Source organism: Carica papaya, chromosome 7 (genome assembly GCF_054855325.1).
Source record: "Carica papaya isolate Zhongbai chromosome 7, ASM5485532v1, whole genome shotgun sequence".
NCBI lineage: Eukaryota > Viridiplantae > Streptophyta > Magnoliopsida > Brassicales > Caricaceae > Carica > Carica papaya.
Genome location: NC_142315.1, coordinates 18,576,014 through 18,594,552, shown reverse-complemented (window position 1 = coordinate 18,594,552; position 18,539 = coordinate 18,576,014). Strand labels below are relative to the sequence as shown.

Below are 18,539 nucleotides of genomic sequence, written 5' to 3'. Positions count from 1 at the left end.
TTGAAGACCTTGTGCCATTATTTATACGAAGAGACCTTTCAGATCTATACCGATCACAAAAGTTTGAAACATATATTCACTCAGAAGGATCTCGACATACGTCAGAGAAGATGGATAGAACTTCTTAAATACTATAATTGTGATATCTTGTACCACACAGGTAAGGACAACGTGGTAGCCGATGCACTCAGTAGGAAAAATACAGGTATCTTAGCCCCTTTGATGGTCTCAGAATGCAGGCCAATTGGGGCTACACAACAGGTTCGACTATAGGACTTGAGGAGAGCCATATGTTTGAGCCATTTGACCGTCCAGCCTGAGTTGATCCAGAAAATAAAGGAAACTCAATCAGCTGATCCCACCCTAGTAGCCCTCAAGAACAATGCAGAACAGAGAGTTAGTTCAGAATTTCGAGTCTCTACCGATGGGTTACTCCGATTTCGGGACAGGGTGTGCGTTCTGAATAATAGTGAGTTAAAGAGAGACATTATGACTGAGGCCCCTAGCTCAAGATTTACCATGTATCCCAGAAGCACCAAAATGTACCAAAGCATGCGACCTCGATTTTGGTGGAATGGGATGAAAAGGGACATAGCTGACTATGTGTCTAAGTGCTTGATATGTCAGTAGGTCAAGGCAGAGCATTAGCGCCCAAGCGGGCTACTTAAGCCTTTACCAATTCTGAAATAAAAGTAGGAACATATTACCATGGACTTCGTGACAGGGTTACCTAAGGCGTGCACAGGACATGACGCCATCTGGGTAATAGTTGACCGGCTCACCAAGTCTTTCCACTTCTTAGCCATCAGAATGATCGATCCCTTGGACAAGTTGGCAAGAATATATATCCGAAAAATAGTCAGATTACATGGAGTTCTAGTGACAGTGGTGTCCGATAGGGACCCTAGGTTCACTTCTCGATTTTGGAGTAGCTTTCAGCAAACAATGGGAATGAAGCTGTCCCTCAGTACTTCCTTCCATCCTCAGACTGATGGATAATCAGAAAGGACAATCCGTACACTTGAAGATATGCTTCGAGCTTGTGTCCTTGACTCTGGGGGTCATTGGGACGACCATCTGCCCCTGATAAAATTTTCCTACAACAACAGCTACCAAGCGAGCATAGGCATGGCTCCGTATGAGGCGTTATATGGGCGTCTAAGAAGATCGCCGATTTGTTGGGAAGAAGTGGGCGATAGAAAATTATTCGGCTCGGAGCTAGTAGAGGAGACCACATCCAAGATAGTTAAGATAAGAAGGAACATTCAGACGGCTCAGAGTATGCAGAAGAGTTACGTGGACACTCAGAGGAAAGATTTAGCGTTTGAGAAAGGCGACCCGGTGTTCCTCAAGGTCACTCATTTCAAGAGAATTAGTAGGTTTGGCAGGAGGAGAAAACTAAACCTCCGATTCATTAGACCATTTGAAGTCTTAGACTGGATTGGTACTGCCGCCTACAGACTAGCACTACCTTCAGAGCTTTCCAAGGTCCACAATGCATTTCATGTGTCCATGCTACGCAAGTACAACCCGGACCACTCTCATGTCTTGGCCCACGAACCCCTCCCACTCCAAGAGGACTTATCCTACGAGGAAGTACCAGTCGGCATTACAAATCGAAAGAGTAGATTGCTCCGCAATCGGGAACTGTCCTTTGTAAAGATCGTATGGCAGAACCACACACCAAAGGAGGCTACATGGGAGCTAGAATCAGACTTTAGAGCCCAATACCCCCATTTGTTCGATCAAGAGTGAGAGGCAAATTTGAGGGACCAAATTTCTTTAAAGGGGAGAGAGAGTTGTAACACCCCAACCCTTTTCTTTTCTTTTATTATTATTATTATTTTATTTTAATTTTTTGAAATTATTATATGAAAATAGTGATTTATTATGCAATAATATATGATTTTAATTTAATTTAATTTAATTTATTTAAATAGAAATAATAATAATAATAATAATAAAAAGGAGTAAAATTAATTAGAGATTTAATTGAAAATAATTTTGGAAAAAAAGGGTGAAAATTTGGGTTCTGAGGGTATTTTTGAAAAGAAAATTGAAAATCGGGGCTCAAAATATAATTTAGAAAAATTATGCCACGTTAGCAGCCCAGTCAGCAGTCCCAGCCAACCAGGACACGCCGCGTGGCAGAGACGCTGATGCGGGAGGCCACGCGGAAAGGAGCCATGTGGGCGATCTGCGTGCGCGCGATCGAACGGCTGAAATCCGTTCCCGCATGCACGGACGACCCAGATCAAAAACGCGCACGGACGGCCTAGATTGCATGTGCACGGACAGTGTAGATTGAATCGCGCATGGACAGCCCAGATTGCATCGTGATGAACGGTCCAGATTCATTTCTTATTTAATCACGATCGAACGGCCCAGATTGAATCGCGATGGACGGCTCAGATTAAAAGCAGATGGTTATAAATTATTTCATCCGCACCCAAACCCTAACTCTAGCCGCTAGAGCCCCTCGCTGGAGAAGACAGCCCAGCTGCCGGGGAGCCGACTGCCGCCACCCACCGCTGCACCGGAGTAATTTCCAGCCGCCAAACGAGGTAAAAATTCTTTCCTTGGCTCAGAATTCGATGTTGAACCCACCTATGGCAAAACTGGAGCAAAAACACTGGCCAATTGGCCAGTGTTTTTGCTCCAGCCATAAAATAACGCCGAAGTCCAGCAGCGCTGCCGTAGGTTTTTTCAGTTTTTGCCTCCAATGAAGCCCTTTCCGATTCCCGTTCGATGTAATTTTTCTACCATTGTGACCATCGTTCCCTCCTCTACATGTTGACCGGAGCAAAACACGAAATCACGACTCGAGCTAGAGGAGCTGTTGCACCGGAGAGTCCTGCCCCCGATAAGTTTCGGTTTTCGGTATTTTTTCGGCCCACCGAGGGCCCTGGGGGTATTTTCTCACAGGAACCAATGCAAGTTTGGCTGAATTCTGTTGAAAACAGCCAACCCAATGAGAAGCCGCCGTGCCGGAATTCTGAAATTTGCCGAATAGGCCTTGGGTCTGATTTTTGAGTTATTTGGGACATGTGTAGGTACTGTAAGCGCGTTTCAGTTTTCGAAAAAAAATTCAGGGAATCTAGGGACTGCTCGTAGGCGCAGTGAAAATTCAATTTTCGACGTCAAATTAAGTAAGGACCCCTCACCCTATTTCCTATCACGGGATTAAAGTCTAATAAATGATAAAACTGTATTTGTATAAATTAAATAATATGCATAATTTATTACGATTGCTAATGGAGCCCGAACCGAACATATTTCTCTGTCAGTTCCTGTTTGATTTATTTTACAATCTAAATGCAGTATGGTATCTGATTTATTTATTTTATAATTTTGAATGCATGAATCACTGCTTACTTCATTTCAGCCTGATTTTGTGAATCTAATGATATGCTTGCCTTGTTGGATACTCGTTAATTGCTTTAGTATTCATGTTTATGTGGGAAATAGAAAAACTAAGAAAAAAATAGGAAAGAGGTGTGTATTGATAAATGGATAAGTTGACAGACTCACTAGATATCCTGAGAGATGGTGGACGGACCAGGTCCATAGGGAACCCTATCGGGAACGTTGTCTCATACCGGACGGGGTATGGAGACTTTAAATGTTTTGACGCTCATACCAGACGGGGTATGGGGACGGCCCGTTTCACCCTCATACCGGACGAGATATTGAAGTTTATTATTTTGCGCCCATATCGGACGGGGTATGGGACGGCCCCAGAAATTAAGTTTGTTAAGGGAATGGTTCACGTGTAGCGGGGACCCCTATGGATCCCCATGGATACTAGTAGGCTGATAAAAAGGGGACAACTGTTATTTGATGATTGAAATATAAAAGTATGACATGTGCTATGTTACAGATTATGTATGAATTCATGATATCTATGACGTTGTTGTTTCCATGGGTTGTTTTTATAAATCCCATTAAGGTAAGTGGACGGTAAATGGTTTGATTATTGATAAATGAATTTATTCAGAATTTGTGCTCCATTGGTTGTTTTTGGTTTTCTACCAACCTTTACTTTTGTGATAATGATATAGTGTGATGTCTTTACTGGGCTAGTGTAGCTCATTCCTTACTTAACCATATGAGATTAGGAGGACTTGGTCCCTGAGCCCGATCCACAAGAAGACGGCGAGTAGATACCTAGATGTTTATTAGTTTCCTTATAACCTTTCATTTCTAGTATTTCCTTTAGATGACTTATTTTTGATATTGTTAGTACGTTTAAGTTATTATGTAAGGGATATTAATCAGAACCTTTTATTTCGCTTCCGCATTCATATTCTTTATATACATTTCCTTTAAATTTCCGGGGTCGTTACAAATATACTCAAATTTTGTGGTTCTTCTTGAAGGTCTTCGGTGAACGTTGAGAATAGAAAATGGTTTTTTGATTTTCTTGTAACCACTTCTAGTCTTAGCCATATACAGCTAGGATCAAAATGTTCTGATACCAATCTGATCCGTATGGGAGTGATAGAACTCAACAACTCTCAAACAAATGTTAATGAAAAATTGAGAGAATGTTTATATTTGAAGAAGATAAGATAACTTTCATTCTTCTCTGCTTAATTCTTATAATGAAATCCTCTTATATAGCTTTGAAGAGATTACAAAAAATAGTAAAAAAAATTAGAATACATAAATATTAAAAATAACATATAAATTAATATCCTCTCATATTTTTAGTAAATTAATTAAAACTATTAATTTATTTTTAATTAGATAAAAATATATTATGATAAAAATAAAAATAATAAAATAATAATAAATCACCCTTGATCCGTTTAACTGTTTTGCTTTTTTATAGGTTTTTGGCTCCTATAACATAGTGACATTTACCAAAAAAAATTAAGTGATCAGCATCTAAGTTAGAACTAGAAACAAATGGAAAAATATTGGGCATATGTGGAGAAGTCAAGACTGGATTTGTTGCAGCTGCATAATTGACAATGTTTATGTACTCTTGTAGCCAATTAGGTTTTCTTCTCACCCTAACACTAATCCTTTGATAATGAAATTCATCATTTGTTATATTAGCAGCAAGATTGGAATGAGTAACTCCTTTTAATTGTGCATAGCAGAATTAAGAATTGGAACATTAGTTGACACAGCTGTATTAGATGCACAAGTATTGGTAATATTTTTTGTTTGCAAACTAATATGCTGATAAATGTCTACTTCAGCAATTGGAATTTAGGGAATAACCGTTGATGCTTCTGTTTGTACTTGAGCTGCATATGGAAAGTTATTTTCATAAAAATCACATATCTGAAAACCAAGTAATGATTGTTATCAAGATAAAAAATCTTATAACCCTTTTTTCTTGCAATAAATTCCATAAAAATACATTTAAATTCCCTTGGAGCAAATTTGTGCTTATGAGGTTGAGTGTTTGTTGAGTAACACAAACACCCAAAAATTTTAAGCTTGTTATAATCTGGAAGCTTTTGATACACACATTCATATGGACTCTTCCCTTGTAAGATTACAGATGGTAACCTGTTGACAATGTATATGTAATAGAGCCTCTCCCCAAAAAATAAATGAGTAATGTAGCCCGAAAAAGCATAACTCGTGCAACTTGCAACATACTTATGTTTTCGATCCACTTTCCCATTCTGTTGTGGGGTGTATGGATAGATTGTATGATGCACCAATACCATGCTCAATGAAAATGTTTTGACATGAATAAGTCAAAAACTCACTGTCATTATCACTTCTTATTATCTTAACTTTGGCATCAAATTATTTAATAACCATTCTGATAAATTTGCTTAATAGAAAACCTGTTTATGCTTTATTTTGCATAAGATAGGTTCAAGTACATCTTCTTTTATCCTCTACTATTGTCAAAAAATAATATGCATTAAAAGATGACAATTAATTATAAGGACCCAACACATCCACATGTATCAACTCAAATAATATATCACTATAACTATTACTACTCTCAAAAGATACTCTTGTTTGTTTTACTCTTGCACATATATCACTCGGTTTAGTAAACAAATCTTCTTTATTAACTTCAAAATATAACTTTTGTAATACAATTAAAAAGGGATGCCCTGACCTTCAAGATGTTAAGGTTTCTATTACATAATTAACCACTTTACTTTTCAACAAAAAATTTGAAACATGAATACAAGAATGAGAATCATACTGATTTAAGGTTTCTGATTTGAAAGAAGTAAATTCAAGGGTAGTATAGATTACCAGACCATTTGCCAACAACCATTGTCTACTAGTCTTCTTGTCCTGCAATAAGCAAAAATCAGGGTAAAAAATGAACATGAAACCAGTTGTTTTGGTCAACTTGTTGACAAACAATAGGTTGTGATGAAAATAAGGGATAAACAACACTCTTTTCAAAATCAATCCACTCTCCAAAACTATATCACCAAAATATTCAACCTTTAAAATAGAACCATTTGGTAAATGGACAAAACTAGATATTTGAGTCTTATTGAGATTGCAAAATAATGAACTAATGACACAAATATGATTACTGCCCCCTGTATCTATTATCCAACATGAATCTTTAGGTGTTATATCAAAAATTATACATGCAAATTCTTGTGTATAGTTAATTGTCCAAAATTAGATCTTTAATTGAATAATGTAAAAATTGTTAGATACTTTTTGAATATAATAAATCATTTGAGAATATCCACAAATTCATCTTTATCACTTGATGAGTGACTTGTGGCTGAGTGCCTAACTATATGTAATGAAATATGAGTTATTTTATGTTGATCTTATGAAGAATATGGAGTAAATGAACAAGAAAGAATTCACAGCAGAATTTAAAGTAGAGAAAGTGCAAATGATAGGCAAGAAATGATAATTAAGAAATCTTGAGAGAATTCTTCATTCTTTGAATAAGATGGATACATAGTGTATTTATAGGAATACATGTGTTGTTACTAACTCTAACAACTTGCTTAATAGAAAAATAACTAGGTATTAAGCAACTAACTAACTTAGTCAACAGTAGAAGCTTATGACTATACAAATAACAAAAACAATATCCAACATGTCCCCATTCAAATATTAGGAATATACTTCTTGTAACTTTGAGACTATAGGAAAGGACAAGATCAACATGCAAGCTGATGACAACCCCCACCTATGAATATGTATAAGTTAAATAATTATGTATCGATAGATAATAATGATTAGGCATGATTTAATACTTTAAAAAAATTATTTTTTTGTATACTAAGTGAGTGTTAATGCCTACCCATATAGAGATTACTAAAACTTCAGCCTTATTTCATGAGCTTAAATTATTGCAAAGCAATGTGTTAAAAACTTAATAATCAGAATCCATTCACAAATAATCTTTAAACACACTTGAGTTTAAGAGATTACTTTCTTTGAAGTTAGGGATGTATTAGAGAATGCTTTTTTTAAAAAAAATTTGTACTAATTTTTTTTTTTTTAATTTCCATAAATTATAATTTTATAAAACTGCTTTATAATCTTGTAAAACTACTTTATTTGAAAGTAGAACATTAAATAAATCTGAAACTCATGTTACCCAGGTGCCTCCAGTTAATGAGAAGACTTCACCATGTTGGAATTTCATAATAAACCTCATAATACAAATAAAAAAAAGGCTTGGAGTTTGTTTTTTTTTTTTTGTTTTAAAAAAACTTATTTATTAACTTAAAAAGGAAATTCTAAAGACTAATATAAAAATAATTTGCTGGACACAGGTGTTCTAGAAAAAACTATGAACATTAATTTTAGCAAGTGACTTTTGTGCTAGAGTTATCTGTTAGCATAATACTTATGTCTACAATAACTCAAGATTTTTACACAGAATTCAAAACTAGTTTAAACAGCAAGGGTAAAAATTCTCTTATAAATAATAAAATTTGAACAAGACCCAAGGTAAAATAAAAATGCATTTCAAATTTAATTAATTTATAATTCTATTTCAAACTTAAATAGATTTTTTTTTTTTTTTTTTGTCTTAAATTGAAGTTGCTGCAAAGCTATAAGCAGGAACTTTAGCAAGTTTTCTCTGCTTCATAATCCCTCTTATTCTTTCAACCTCTTCCCACAAGGCTCCATCCGCATAAATATTAGATAAAACGACATAAACCCCGTCGTTCCACGGTTCCAATTCTATCAAATGCTTTGCTACCCACTCTCCCATCTCCACATCCCCATGCTTCTCACACGCACCCATCAAACACCCCCATATCACCTCATTCGCTGCCATTGGCATACCTTCAATCACTTCTCTCGCCTCCTCCAGCAACCCTGCTCGCCCCAGCAAATCAACCATACATCCATAATGCTGTAACTTCGGCAATATCCCATAAACATTCTTCATCATCTCAAAGTAAAGTCTTCCTTCTCGAACTCTCCCTCCATGCACGCAGGCGCTTAGCACTCCGACAAAGGTCACATGGTTGGGTCTAACCTCGGCCTCTCTCATGCACCCAAAACACTCAAGTGCTTCGGTTACGTGTCCATGCATTGCGTACCCCATAATCATGGAGGTCCATGATAATACATTTGGTTGATCCATTCTTGAAAACACCTTGTATGCTAAGTCCATCCTGCCACATTTTCCGTACATGTCGATAAGCGAATTCAACATCTGAATATCTGGTTTCTCCACGTTATTACATTGGAAAACGCAGTTATGCAATTGAAGAGCCAACTTCAGATCTCCCAAGCTTCCACAAGCGGATGTTACGCTAACCATTGTCAGGTTATCTGGCAGGATTCCACTTTTCCTCAGCTCTCTAAACATTTCCACAGCTTCTTTGGCATGCCCACCTTGGGATAATCCTCCAATTAAGGCATTCCAAGAACCCAGTGTTCTATCACTGTTTTCATCAAACACCTTGCGTGCATTCACAAATTCTGCCGCTTTGCAATACAAGGAAATCAACCCGCTCTCGCAGTACACGTTTGACTCGAGACCCAACCTTATAGCAACGGAGTGAACCTGCCTGCCAAAATGGGTAGCAAAAAGTTGGGCTGCGGCTTTTACTACTATAGGGAGAGTGTACGAATCTGGCAAAACCCCAGCTCGAGACATGGCGATGTAGACGCGCAGAGCCCTGAAGGGAGCATCTTGCCTAGTGTACGCTCTAATGAGGTTGTTCCAGTGAAATGGAAAGGGTTGCAGCTCCAGCATGTGGGTACGAATAACGTGGGCATGAATCTGACTCGACTGCCACAAATTACTACAGTTTGCCAATTCATTTGCGAGGGTTATGACCTGGTCCTGAATCGATGCGGGTAAAGCTTTGCTACTAGGATATGGATCGCTGAGTCGAGTACTATGAAGATCTGTGGTTCTTGAAACCAAGCTGTGATAGATTTTGCAAAATATTGGGACATGTTTGTGCGCTTTGATGTCAGGAATTGCGAGCAGGAAGCGGTGAGTGGTTGTCATGCGTTGTACGATGGAAGGGGTAGTACGCTTTTATAGTTTACTGTATCACTTGTGTCCATGAACTGTTTGGATGCGAAAGAGTATTCAGTCCAGTAACGAGCCCAATAACTGCAAGGCCCAACAGTTCAGACCAGAAAACTGTAAACTTTCTCCCCTCCTGGACAGTACACTGGAGAGAGACAGCCAATACGGCAACCCATCGTCACGCCGAGTGCCCATTGCACAAAGAAGAGCTTTGTCACAGAACTTTTGGAGCCACCAACATTGAGTATTGTCCAACGATGGACGGCGAGGCCTCGCTGTCACCAAAACAGAATTCCGATGAGCCCGATCAAACAGCGGAGATGGATTATTCAAGTACGGTGCTAGACCTCACCAGTTTCCAGCTCCACGATCTGGACTCGGTCGAGTTGCCACCGACTCTGACTGAGTTGGACGTTACTGCGAATCGATTGTCAAGATTGGACCCCAGGATCGCGCAGCTCTCGAACCTGAAGAAGCTCTCTCTTCGCCAGAATCTCATCGACGATGCTGCAATCGAACCAATCTCTTGCTGGGAAGTGTTGTGTGATCTCGAGGTAATCCCGTCTTCTCATGTTAATCTTATCCGCCTGACTGCAAGTTTTGTTGCCGAGAAAGTAACCATTTTGAATTCCACATATTAATTCAAAATTGATGAGAAGATAAGATTATGATATTTCTATGTCAACCGTTTTGAATCATCTTTGTCTGTATTGAAAGGGATGGTTGTCTGCAGGAGCTAATTCTCAGGGATAATAAGCTAACGAAACTACCTGATGTCAGCATATTCAAGAAGCTTTTGGTTTTTGACGTCTCTTTCAATGAAATCACTTCACTGCACGGGTTAGCCAAAGCTTCCTCCACACTTAAGGAACTTTATGTATCAAAAAATGAAGTTACTAAGATGGAGGAGATTGACCACTTGCATGACTTGCAAATCCTTGAACTTGGTTCCAACAGATTGAGGGTTAGTCTTCAATCCATTAATTAGCATTTCATTTCCTGCTAATTCAATGAGTGGTAATGGAGATCGAATGATTGATAATGAACATATTTGAGATGGATGCTTGGAGACTCGAACTGAAATGTTTTCTAACAAAATAAAGTTATTAACTTGGTGTTTCAGGTAATGGAGAACTTGCAAAATCTAACGAAATTACAAGAGCTATGGCTTGGACGGAATCGTATCAAATTAGTAAATTTATGTGGGTTGAAATGCATCAAGAAAATTAGCTTACAGAGTAATCGGTTAACTTCTATGAAAGGGTTTGAGGTATGCTGTTGTTGAGCATGGTGGTGCAAAAACTCAATTCATTTTTTCTCTTTACTAAACGTTTGACCATACATGGTTATCTATGTTTCTTTTTTTCTTTTTTTCTCTTCATCAGGATTGTGTTGCTCTAGAAGAACTGTACTTGAGCCATAATGGTATATCAAAAATGGAAGGCTTAGGGACATTGGTTAATCTCCGTGTATTGGATGTATCATCAAACAAGTTAACATCAGTAGATGACATTCAGAACCTGGCAAAGTACTTATTTTCCCTCCTTCTTGCTGTACATTCTCGTGTTGTAACGTCAATTGCTGATTTTAACTCCTGACCTCTTTTGTAGGTTAGAAGACTTGTGGCTGAATGATAACCAAATAGAATCACTTGAAGCAGTTAGTGAAGCTGTTGCCTGTTCAAGAGAGAAGCTGACCACCATCTACCTCGAAAATAATCCATGTGTATGATTATCTCTAGCATTGTGGGGCATAGTGTTTAATTTGACTGTCTTTCTCCATACTTAGCTGTACCTGCTTGGCTCAAGTGCTGAGAATCTACCTGCATTATTGCATGATGCTCTTCTTTTGATTTTACTGGTCATTTAAGCTGTCTATACTTGTTAGAGAATAGCATAATCTCTCATAATTATCCATGGAGCTCCAACAAGGCCATATTCCATAGATTCTAGATATCTTACCTGCCAGTTTTGGGTTCTTCATTCTTTTCAAATCTACTTATATCCCAAAGCAATTGGAGTGTTGAAGGAACTAGTTACTTGAATTGTTTGTTGTTTAATTTCTGTCAGTTTGTAGTTTCATGAATCGCAAGCTTTATTATGTACATTCTGATAAATTGCTGAAATATTTATGGCTCTGGAGCTTTGGGAGTGGGTTCAAACATTTTGAATTGATTGAAATCTTCTGATTATTACCATGTTACTGGCCTTCGTGTCAGAACATTATGGAAGAGTATCCATTGCTTTTCACTCCTAAAATAGTAGAATTTCATGTTAAAGATGGGGAGGTCATCAGTGACAGACCCTAAATCCCCGGGAGTATTTTATATTTTACCCCTTTAAAATGTTGTTTAGGAATGAAAATTTGCAGCGGTTATGTTGGATTGAAATTTTAGAACTTGCAGATATAAAAAGAGTTTGGCCAGAAAAAATCATATATCAGTCCTTCTGGTGGAGGTTTTGAGTTATAGTTCTGATATTCGTTCTTGTCTTAATTAGAATCAGGCCTGATGGAGGCTTAATCTTAGAATCAGGCTGCCTCAGAAAGCTTTCTGAGATTCTAAGGAAATTGTTTTCTGTAACATTAAAGAAATAATCAGGGAAGCTCTAGCAGTTGATATGCTTCTCTGAATTAGTTTTGCTATGATCTGCGCAAGGATGCTTACAAAAGAGAAGTAGAGACCATAAATAATGAATTTTCTTTCTGAGTTTGGCAACTTGATTGATCCACTTACTTCTATTATGTCAATATTAATCACTACTGTTGGAATTTTGGTTCTTATTTATAGTGACAGTTATATGTGTCTCATGATCAAGGGTATTTGAGATTTTCTGCTTATATGAGTTTTTTCAATACTTCAATGTTAAGATTAGTTACTAGTTCTAATTTGATATAAGTTTATATTTTTTGGGAATTAGTCGGAATGTGTTCTTATTTATTAATAGGTTTTTGGTTCACACGACCTATTGCAGCAAATGCTTGTCAAAAAGCCTTTGTAACTAATCGTGTAGGGGATTTTGGTTTATTATTGGAAACCTTAGGTCTTTCTTAGATAACGGGTAGTTTCGAATTTCAAGATTTGTTCAAAATATTCAATAACTTGATTTATAATAATCAGGTTCATTTTTTATTCGTTATTTTGTGTGTTTATCTATTATTTGCAGGCCCAGTTGCTAAATCCGCTCAAGTCCCTCTTCATGTATGGTTACCTGATGCGATGGAAGGTCCTACTCCTATTTCGGCTCTTATACATGCTGCTACTATGGTAGCAGCAAGAATTTTTCTTGTAGCTCGGCTTCTTCCTCTTTTCATAGGCATATCTTACGTAATATATTTAATTTCTTTGATAGGTATAATAACAATATTATTAGGAGCTACTTTAGCTCTTGCTCAAAAAGATATTAAGAGAGGGTTAGCCTATTCTACAATGTCTCAATTGGGTTATATGATGTTAGCTCTAGGTATGGGGTCTTATCGAGCTGCTTTATTTCATTTGATTACTCATGCTTATTCAAAAACATTGTTGTTTATAACCGGATTATTGGAGGGTCCCATTGGCGTGCATCCAGTAGAAATTGAACTTACGAATTTGCCAATTATGAGTTGAGCGCTTTAACCATTCAGCCATGGATGCTTAGTGGGGATCCTTGTACATGATGAATAATCAAATTTCAATTGAAATGAAATCTTTAGAATAAATCAATGCAATTTAGGAGGAATCAATGAAAGGACATCAATTCAAATTCTAGATTTTCGAATTGAGAGAGATAAAGAATTCTTACTAATTCATGATTTGGCATGTACAGAATGAAAATTTCATTCTCGATTCTATGAGAATTTTATGAAAGTCTTTCATTTGTTTATCTTCGATGGAAGTTTTATTTTCCCATAATGTATCCTAATTTTTGGCTTAATTCTTCTTCTGATGATCGATTCAATCTCTGATAAAAAAGATATACTTTAGATGTATTTCATCTCTTCAACAAGTTTAGTAATAAGCATAATGGCCTTATTGTTCCAATAGAGAGAAGAACTTATGATTAACTTCTCGGAAAATTTCCAAACGAACAATTTCAACAAAATCTTTCAATTTCTTATTTTACTATGTTTGACTCTCTGTATTCCTCTATCCGTATAGTACATTGAATGTACAGAAATGGTTATAACAGAGTTTCTATTATTCATATTAACAGTTACTTTAGGAGGAATGTTTTTATGCGTGGGCTGGTTATAGCATTAGCGCTTTTATTTGCGAATCATTTTGTTTAATCTTGTAAATCTGAAAATTACGTTTTTTTTTTTAATTTTATGGACTGGGACTTGCTCCTTGCTTTTTCGAATTATATCAAGATTTCACTCCTACAATTATTTATTTGTTGGGACCATAATCCATGGGAAGGACCAATTTGAGGATGAGGAATTAGCACACCGACTCGCATTCTTCCTTCCCCCTTTTATTTTTAGTCCAACTGAAACCCTTTTATTTGTTTTAAGGAGTGTTGCAAAACAGAAAAAAAGGAAAGTATACAGAAAAGACAGTTCTTTTCAATTATATTAGTATTATATTAATATTAGTTAGTGATCTCGGCTCAGTAAATTCTTTCTTCCGTGATTAACTGTTGGCACTAGTCATATATTTTGTCTCTGTGGACTGAGAAGAAATGAGGCTCAGTGGGAAGAGAATTGTATTATAAAAGTAAGGAGGTCAACCTCTTTCAAATATACAACATGGATTCTGGCAATGCAATGCAGTTGGGTTTTCATGTTAATTCGAATGAATTATCTTTTCTACCGAGTATAGCAAGTTACAACTTTTGTTTCGGTAGGATATGTATTTCTATTACTATGAAATTCATAAATAAAGTAGTTAATCATGAGGTTACCGTTATCTTTTTTGTTGTAACGAATCTTGTATGTGTTCTTAAGAAAAAAAATTTATCAATTTTTCTGGGTCTTAAAGGGGGCGTGGGAACACATAAGAACTCTTGAATGGAAATGGAAAAGAGATGTAACTCCAGTTCGTTCGGAAATGGGAAGATCTTTGGCGTTTTCTGTTGTTTAGGAGTACAGGTTTTTTCAGTAACTGGTGTGAGGTACTCTGTTCATTTTTGAATGGCAAACAGTATTTCAACAATGTGATTGCTCCGTATGATCGTGGTTGATGATGTTCTAATTTTCATTGAGTTATTCCATTTACAATTTTTTTTTCTTTCATTCCAGGCAAAGGCTTCAAACTATGCCGCTGTCTTGAAGCAAATTTTCCCGAACATTCAGCAAATTGATTCAAATATCTTCTGTTAGAAGAATATGTAGGTTGAAGGTCCTCTTATCCCTAAGTCATAGTCAGGTGTTGAAACACAGAAAATGAGGACATCCATGCAAGTAATGTTTCTTAGACCTAATCTGACAACCGTGGGAACGGTGAGTTTTATTCTGACAAATGGTGATAGATCTAGCTTGCAGGAGTACACTGGTTCGGGAGTCTGCTAAAAGGGCTGGTCACCAGCCACTGGTCTGATAGGATGCTGTTTCATTTTTTTTTTTTTTTTTTTTTTTTTTTTTTTTTTTCTGAGATGAGTTCTATAGGATTTTGTTACTACACTGAGTTGCATTTGTCAAACATGAGTGCGTGAATGATTGGATAATTGCGGTTCTTATATACATTCAATAGTCCTTTCTTTTAATCTTTGCCCAGAAAAGAAAGTAGTATTTGAAGTTAGTCTGGACTCTGGTAGCGGTTAATTGTGCTATAGTCTTCAACTTATGTAATGTATTTAGCATTTAAAATGTTTGGGAGGATATATATATATATATATATATTTCTTTTTTAATTTGGAAACACAATCTGATTCCATAATGGATATTTTGTTGACTGAAAGTGGTTGTTGCATGAGGTAATAATATAGAACAGATTAATTATTCTTCTTAAATTTATTTAAAATTTTTAATACTCAGTATTGTGATGTAAATTTTATGTATAATTATAAATGATTTTGTATATGGACTGCAACCCTCTTGGTGCTACGGGAATTTATTAGCTTTTTTTTTTTAAAAAAAATAGATTAATTTTTAGTAAATTTTTAAAATATAATTGCATTTTATTTAAAGATCATTTGAAATGGAATGTTTGTAATTCTGTATTTGAAACTTTCTAAAAGCTTTTAAATAAATTTTGTATATTTAATTTATTTTTTAAAATGTATATAAAAAAAGTACAAGAATTTACAGATTAAAAAAGAAAAAGAAAGATAAGATAAATGCTATACCTAAGAAAACTATAAACCACTAGCGAAAATCTTCTTTTTTAATCATATTTAATGAAGTTTCTAACTTAATGTGCTAATAGTTAGTATTTATTCAAAATAATGTAACACTTTTTAATTGAGTTTATAATTTAATTTTATGTCATAGAATATTTTACTTTGTAATCATTTGTAAATTTATAATTATAAAAATAGTATAGGATCTATCTATGTAACGCTCAAACAATTGGGCATTTTTGTTATTATATTATTAATTTTATTTATTAAGTTTAATTTAAAAAAAAAGAGCGTCACGTCAGCAGCCACGTCAGCGGCCTTGGCCAACCAGGACCTGCCACGTGGCAAGACCACGTCGACTTGGGGACGAGCCACGTGGGCGATCCGCGTGCGCGCGATCGGACGGCCCAGATGCGTCCCCGCGCGCACGGACGGCCTAGATCAAGCATGCGCACGGACGGCCCAGATTCAATCAAAAACGGACGGCCCAGATTTAATCAAAATGGACGGCTGAGATCAAAAGGCAAAAGGGTATAAATAGAACCCCCACACCTGACCACAAAAACCCTAGCCGCCTGCCCTCACCGGAGAAGACGAACCAGACGCCGGAGGAGCCGGCCGCCGCCACCCGCCGCCGCACCGGGGAGATTTTCGACCGCCGATCGAGGTAAATTTCATACCTCCGACTCGTTTTTCCACGCTGAGTTCCCCTGTGGCCAAATCGGAGACAAAATCTCGGCCAAACGGCCGAAATCCAGCGGCGCCGCCGCGTCCCTCCTCGATTTTTGCCTCTGATGAGGCCCTTCCCGGCCTCCGTTTGACGCAATTTTTATATCACCGTGATCACCATTCTTTTCTCTACAGGTTGATCGGAGCCGAATCACCCAAACACGAACCTCGCCGGAGAGCCGCCGCACCCGAGAGCACCGCCGCCAGTAAGCTTCGGTTTTTCGTAATTTTTTGGCCCCCCGAGGGCCCTAGGGTTGTTTTATCACAGGGACCGATGTAAGTGTGGCCGAATTCGGCCGGAAACGGTCGAAAACGGCCAACCTGAGGCGAATCGCCGCCGCAAGCGGCGGCGCCGTCGCCGGAGCACGGCGGAGCCGCCGTGCCGGAATTGCGATATTGGCCGAAAGGGGCCCTGCGTCTAATTTGGGATTTTTTGGAATACGTGCAGGTACCAGTAGTGCGTTTCAGTTCCCCCGAAAAAATTCAGGAAAAATTAGGGACAGCCTGTAGGCGCACTGTGAAGCCGTGTTCGGACCCCGAAACGTGTAAGGACCCCTCACCCTATTTCCTATCACGGTATTAAAGTTCAATAATGATAAAACGGTATTTCTTGAATCAACAAATGTGTGAAATTGCTTAAGGTCGCTAATGGAGCCCGAGTCTAGTGTGTTTGTGGGTTAACTGTTATTTGGCCTATTTTACAGTTTTAAATACAGTATGAGGTCTGATGTTTTCATTTCATAGTTTCGTGTGCATATTTTACTGTTTTATTGATTATGGGTTGAATGACCGAGAAACCGATGCTGTATGTTGTCTTGTTTGGCATAAATTACTGTTTTGCTTGTTTGTGTGAATTGATGATGCTGACTGAGGAAAAGGGGAATGAAAGGTTATGTAAATTGATAATTGTACAATGTGATCAGCCTGACTAGATATCCTGGGAGATGGTGGACGGACCGGGTCCGTAGGGAACCCTACCGGGATTGTGGTCTCTCATACCGGACGGGGTATGGAGACCCTATGTGTTTTGGCGCCCATACCAGACGGGGTATGGGGACGGCCCGTTTCACCCTCATACCGGACGGGGTATTGAGGTTTATAGTTTTGGCGCCCATACCGGACGGGGTATGGGGACGGCCCTGGAATCTGATTACAAGTGTTAAGGGTTCACGGGTAGCGGGACCCCTATGGATTCCCATAGATACTAGTAGGCTGGTAAAAGAGGAAAAATATGTTGTGTAATGATTGGATTACAAAAGACGTGATAAGTATTATGTTATACAGTTTATATGATTTCATGATGACGATAATGTTATTGCTTTCGTATATTGTTTTATGAATTTCACCGAGGTAAGTGGATGGTAAAGGTTTTATTATTGATAAAAGGATTTGTTGTAAATTATGTTCCATTGGTCTTTTTGTGTTTTCTACCCACCTTTACCTCCGTGACGGTGAGATATCGTGATGTCTTTACTGGGCTAGTGTAGCTCATTCCTTATTTAATCATTTTAGATCAGGAAGATATTGTTCCCGAACCTGTTCCGCAAGAAGACGACGAAGGGGACGCCTAAAGACTCCATAGTCATATTCATAGCTTTTACTTTCGAATTTCTCTTTTAGTTAGTTTGATCTTTTATATTTTGAGCACGTTTTTTGGTTTTAGTGTAAGGGATGTTAATCGAAATTTTGACTTCGCTTCCGCATTTGACATTTTTAATACACATATTTCATTTCAAATTTCCGGGGCCGTTACAGTTGGTATCAGAGCCACATTTCCTCGGACCCATCCCTTATACAATAGCGCCTTAGAGAAATACTCACCGATATATCGTTACTCAACCATTCCTTGTGAATGCAGGTACACGGAAATGAGGAGAGGAAGACCCCCATTAAACTGAGCGGCCCAAGATAATTCGCTTCGGGAGGATTTAGACAGACTATTTGAGATGGTGGAAGCTCTCGTAGCTGCCCAGCAAAGGCGAGAGGAGAGAAGGGAGTTACCCGGACCTCCTCCGCTATCGCAGGTTGAGCCCCCGCTATAGCAGGCTGATCTCGAGCCACCCCGGCAGGAGCCTGCT

General features: G+C 37.8%; 2 protein-coding genes across 11 annotated transcripts; one reads left to right on the top strand and one right to left on the bottom strand.

The window, feature by feature from the left end:
- Positions 1 to 7,865: 7,865 nt before the first annotated feature.
- LOC110816264 (Tetratricopeptide repeat (TPR)-like superfamily protein) lies at positions 7,866 to 9,583 on the bottom strand. Its single transcript, XM_022044383.2, has one exon. The coding sequence runs from the start codon at positions 9,446 to 9,448 to the stop codon at positions 8,006 to 8,008; it is 1,443 nt and encodes a 480-aa protein (XP_021900075.1). The 5' UTR covers positions 9,449 to 9,583; the 3' UTR covers positions 7,866 to 8,005.
- Positions 9,584 to 9,593: 10 nt separating this feature from the next.
- Positions 9,594 to 15,191, top strand: LOC110816265 (Leucine-rich repeat (LRR) family protein). 10 transcript variants are annotated; one of them, XM_088207317.1, is made up of 8 exons: positions 9,594 to 10,026; positions 10,206 to 10,436; positions 10,596 to 10,742; positions 10,858 to 11,000; positions 11,083 to 11,197; positions 12,637 to 12,696; positions 14,433 to 14,565; positions 14,693 to 15,191. In XM_088207317.1, the coding sequence occupies exons 1-7, from the start codon at positions 9,730 to 9,732 to the stop codon at positions 14,532 to 14,534; spliced, it is 1,095 nt and encodes a 364-aa protein (XP_088063443.1). In that variant the 5' UTR covers positions 9,594 to 9,729; the 3' UTR covers positions 14,535 to 14,565; positions 14,693 to 15,191. The 10 variants fall into 10 exon arrangements, 7 of the variants coding, with proteins under 7 accessions (XP_088063443.1, XP_088063441.1, XP_021900076.1 ...); XR_002540001.2 differs by lacking the exon at positions 14,433 to 14,565 and having other exon boundaries at positions 9,595 to 10,026; positions 14,693 to 14,854; positions 14,936 to 15,191; XR_002540000.2 differs by lacking the exon at positions 14,433 to 14,565 and having other exon boundaries at positions 9,595 to 10,026; positions 14,693 to 14,854; positions 14,929 to 15,191.
- The last annotated feature ends 3,348 nt before the right edge of the window (positions 15,192 to 18,539 follow it).

Coding starts and splice junctions, on each gene's coding strand:
- LOC110816264 (XM_022044383.2), bottom strand. CDS start 9,448: ATGACAACCACTCACCGCTTCCTGCTCGCAATTCCTGACATCAAAGCG.
- LOC110816265 (XM_088207317.1), top strand. CDS start 9,730: ATGGACGGCGAGGCCTCGCTGTCACCAAAACAGAATTCCGATGAGCCC. Junction 11,198..12,636: donor ACCTCGAAAATAATCCATGT/GTATGATTATCT, acceptor TATTATTTGCAG/GCCCAGTTGCTAAATCCGCT. Junction 12,697..14,432: donor GTTACCTGATGCGATGGAAG/GTCCTACTCCTA, acceptor TGGGTCTTAAAG/GGGGCGTGGGAACACATAAG.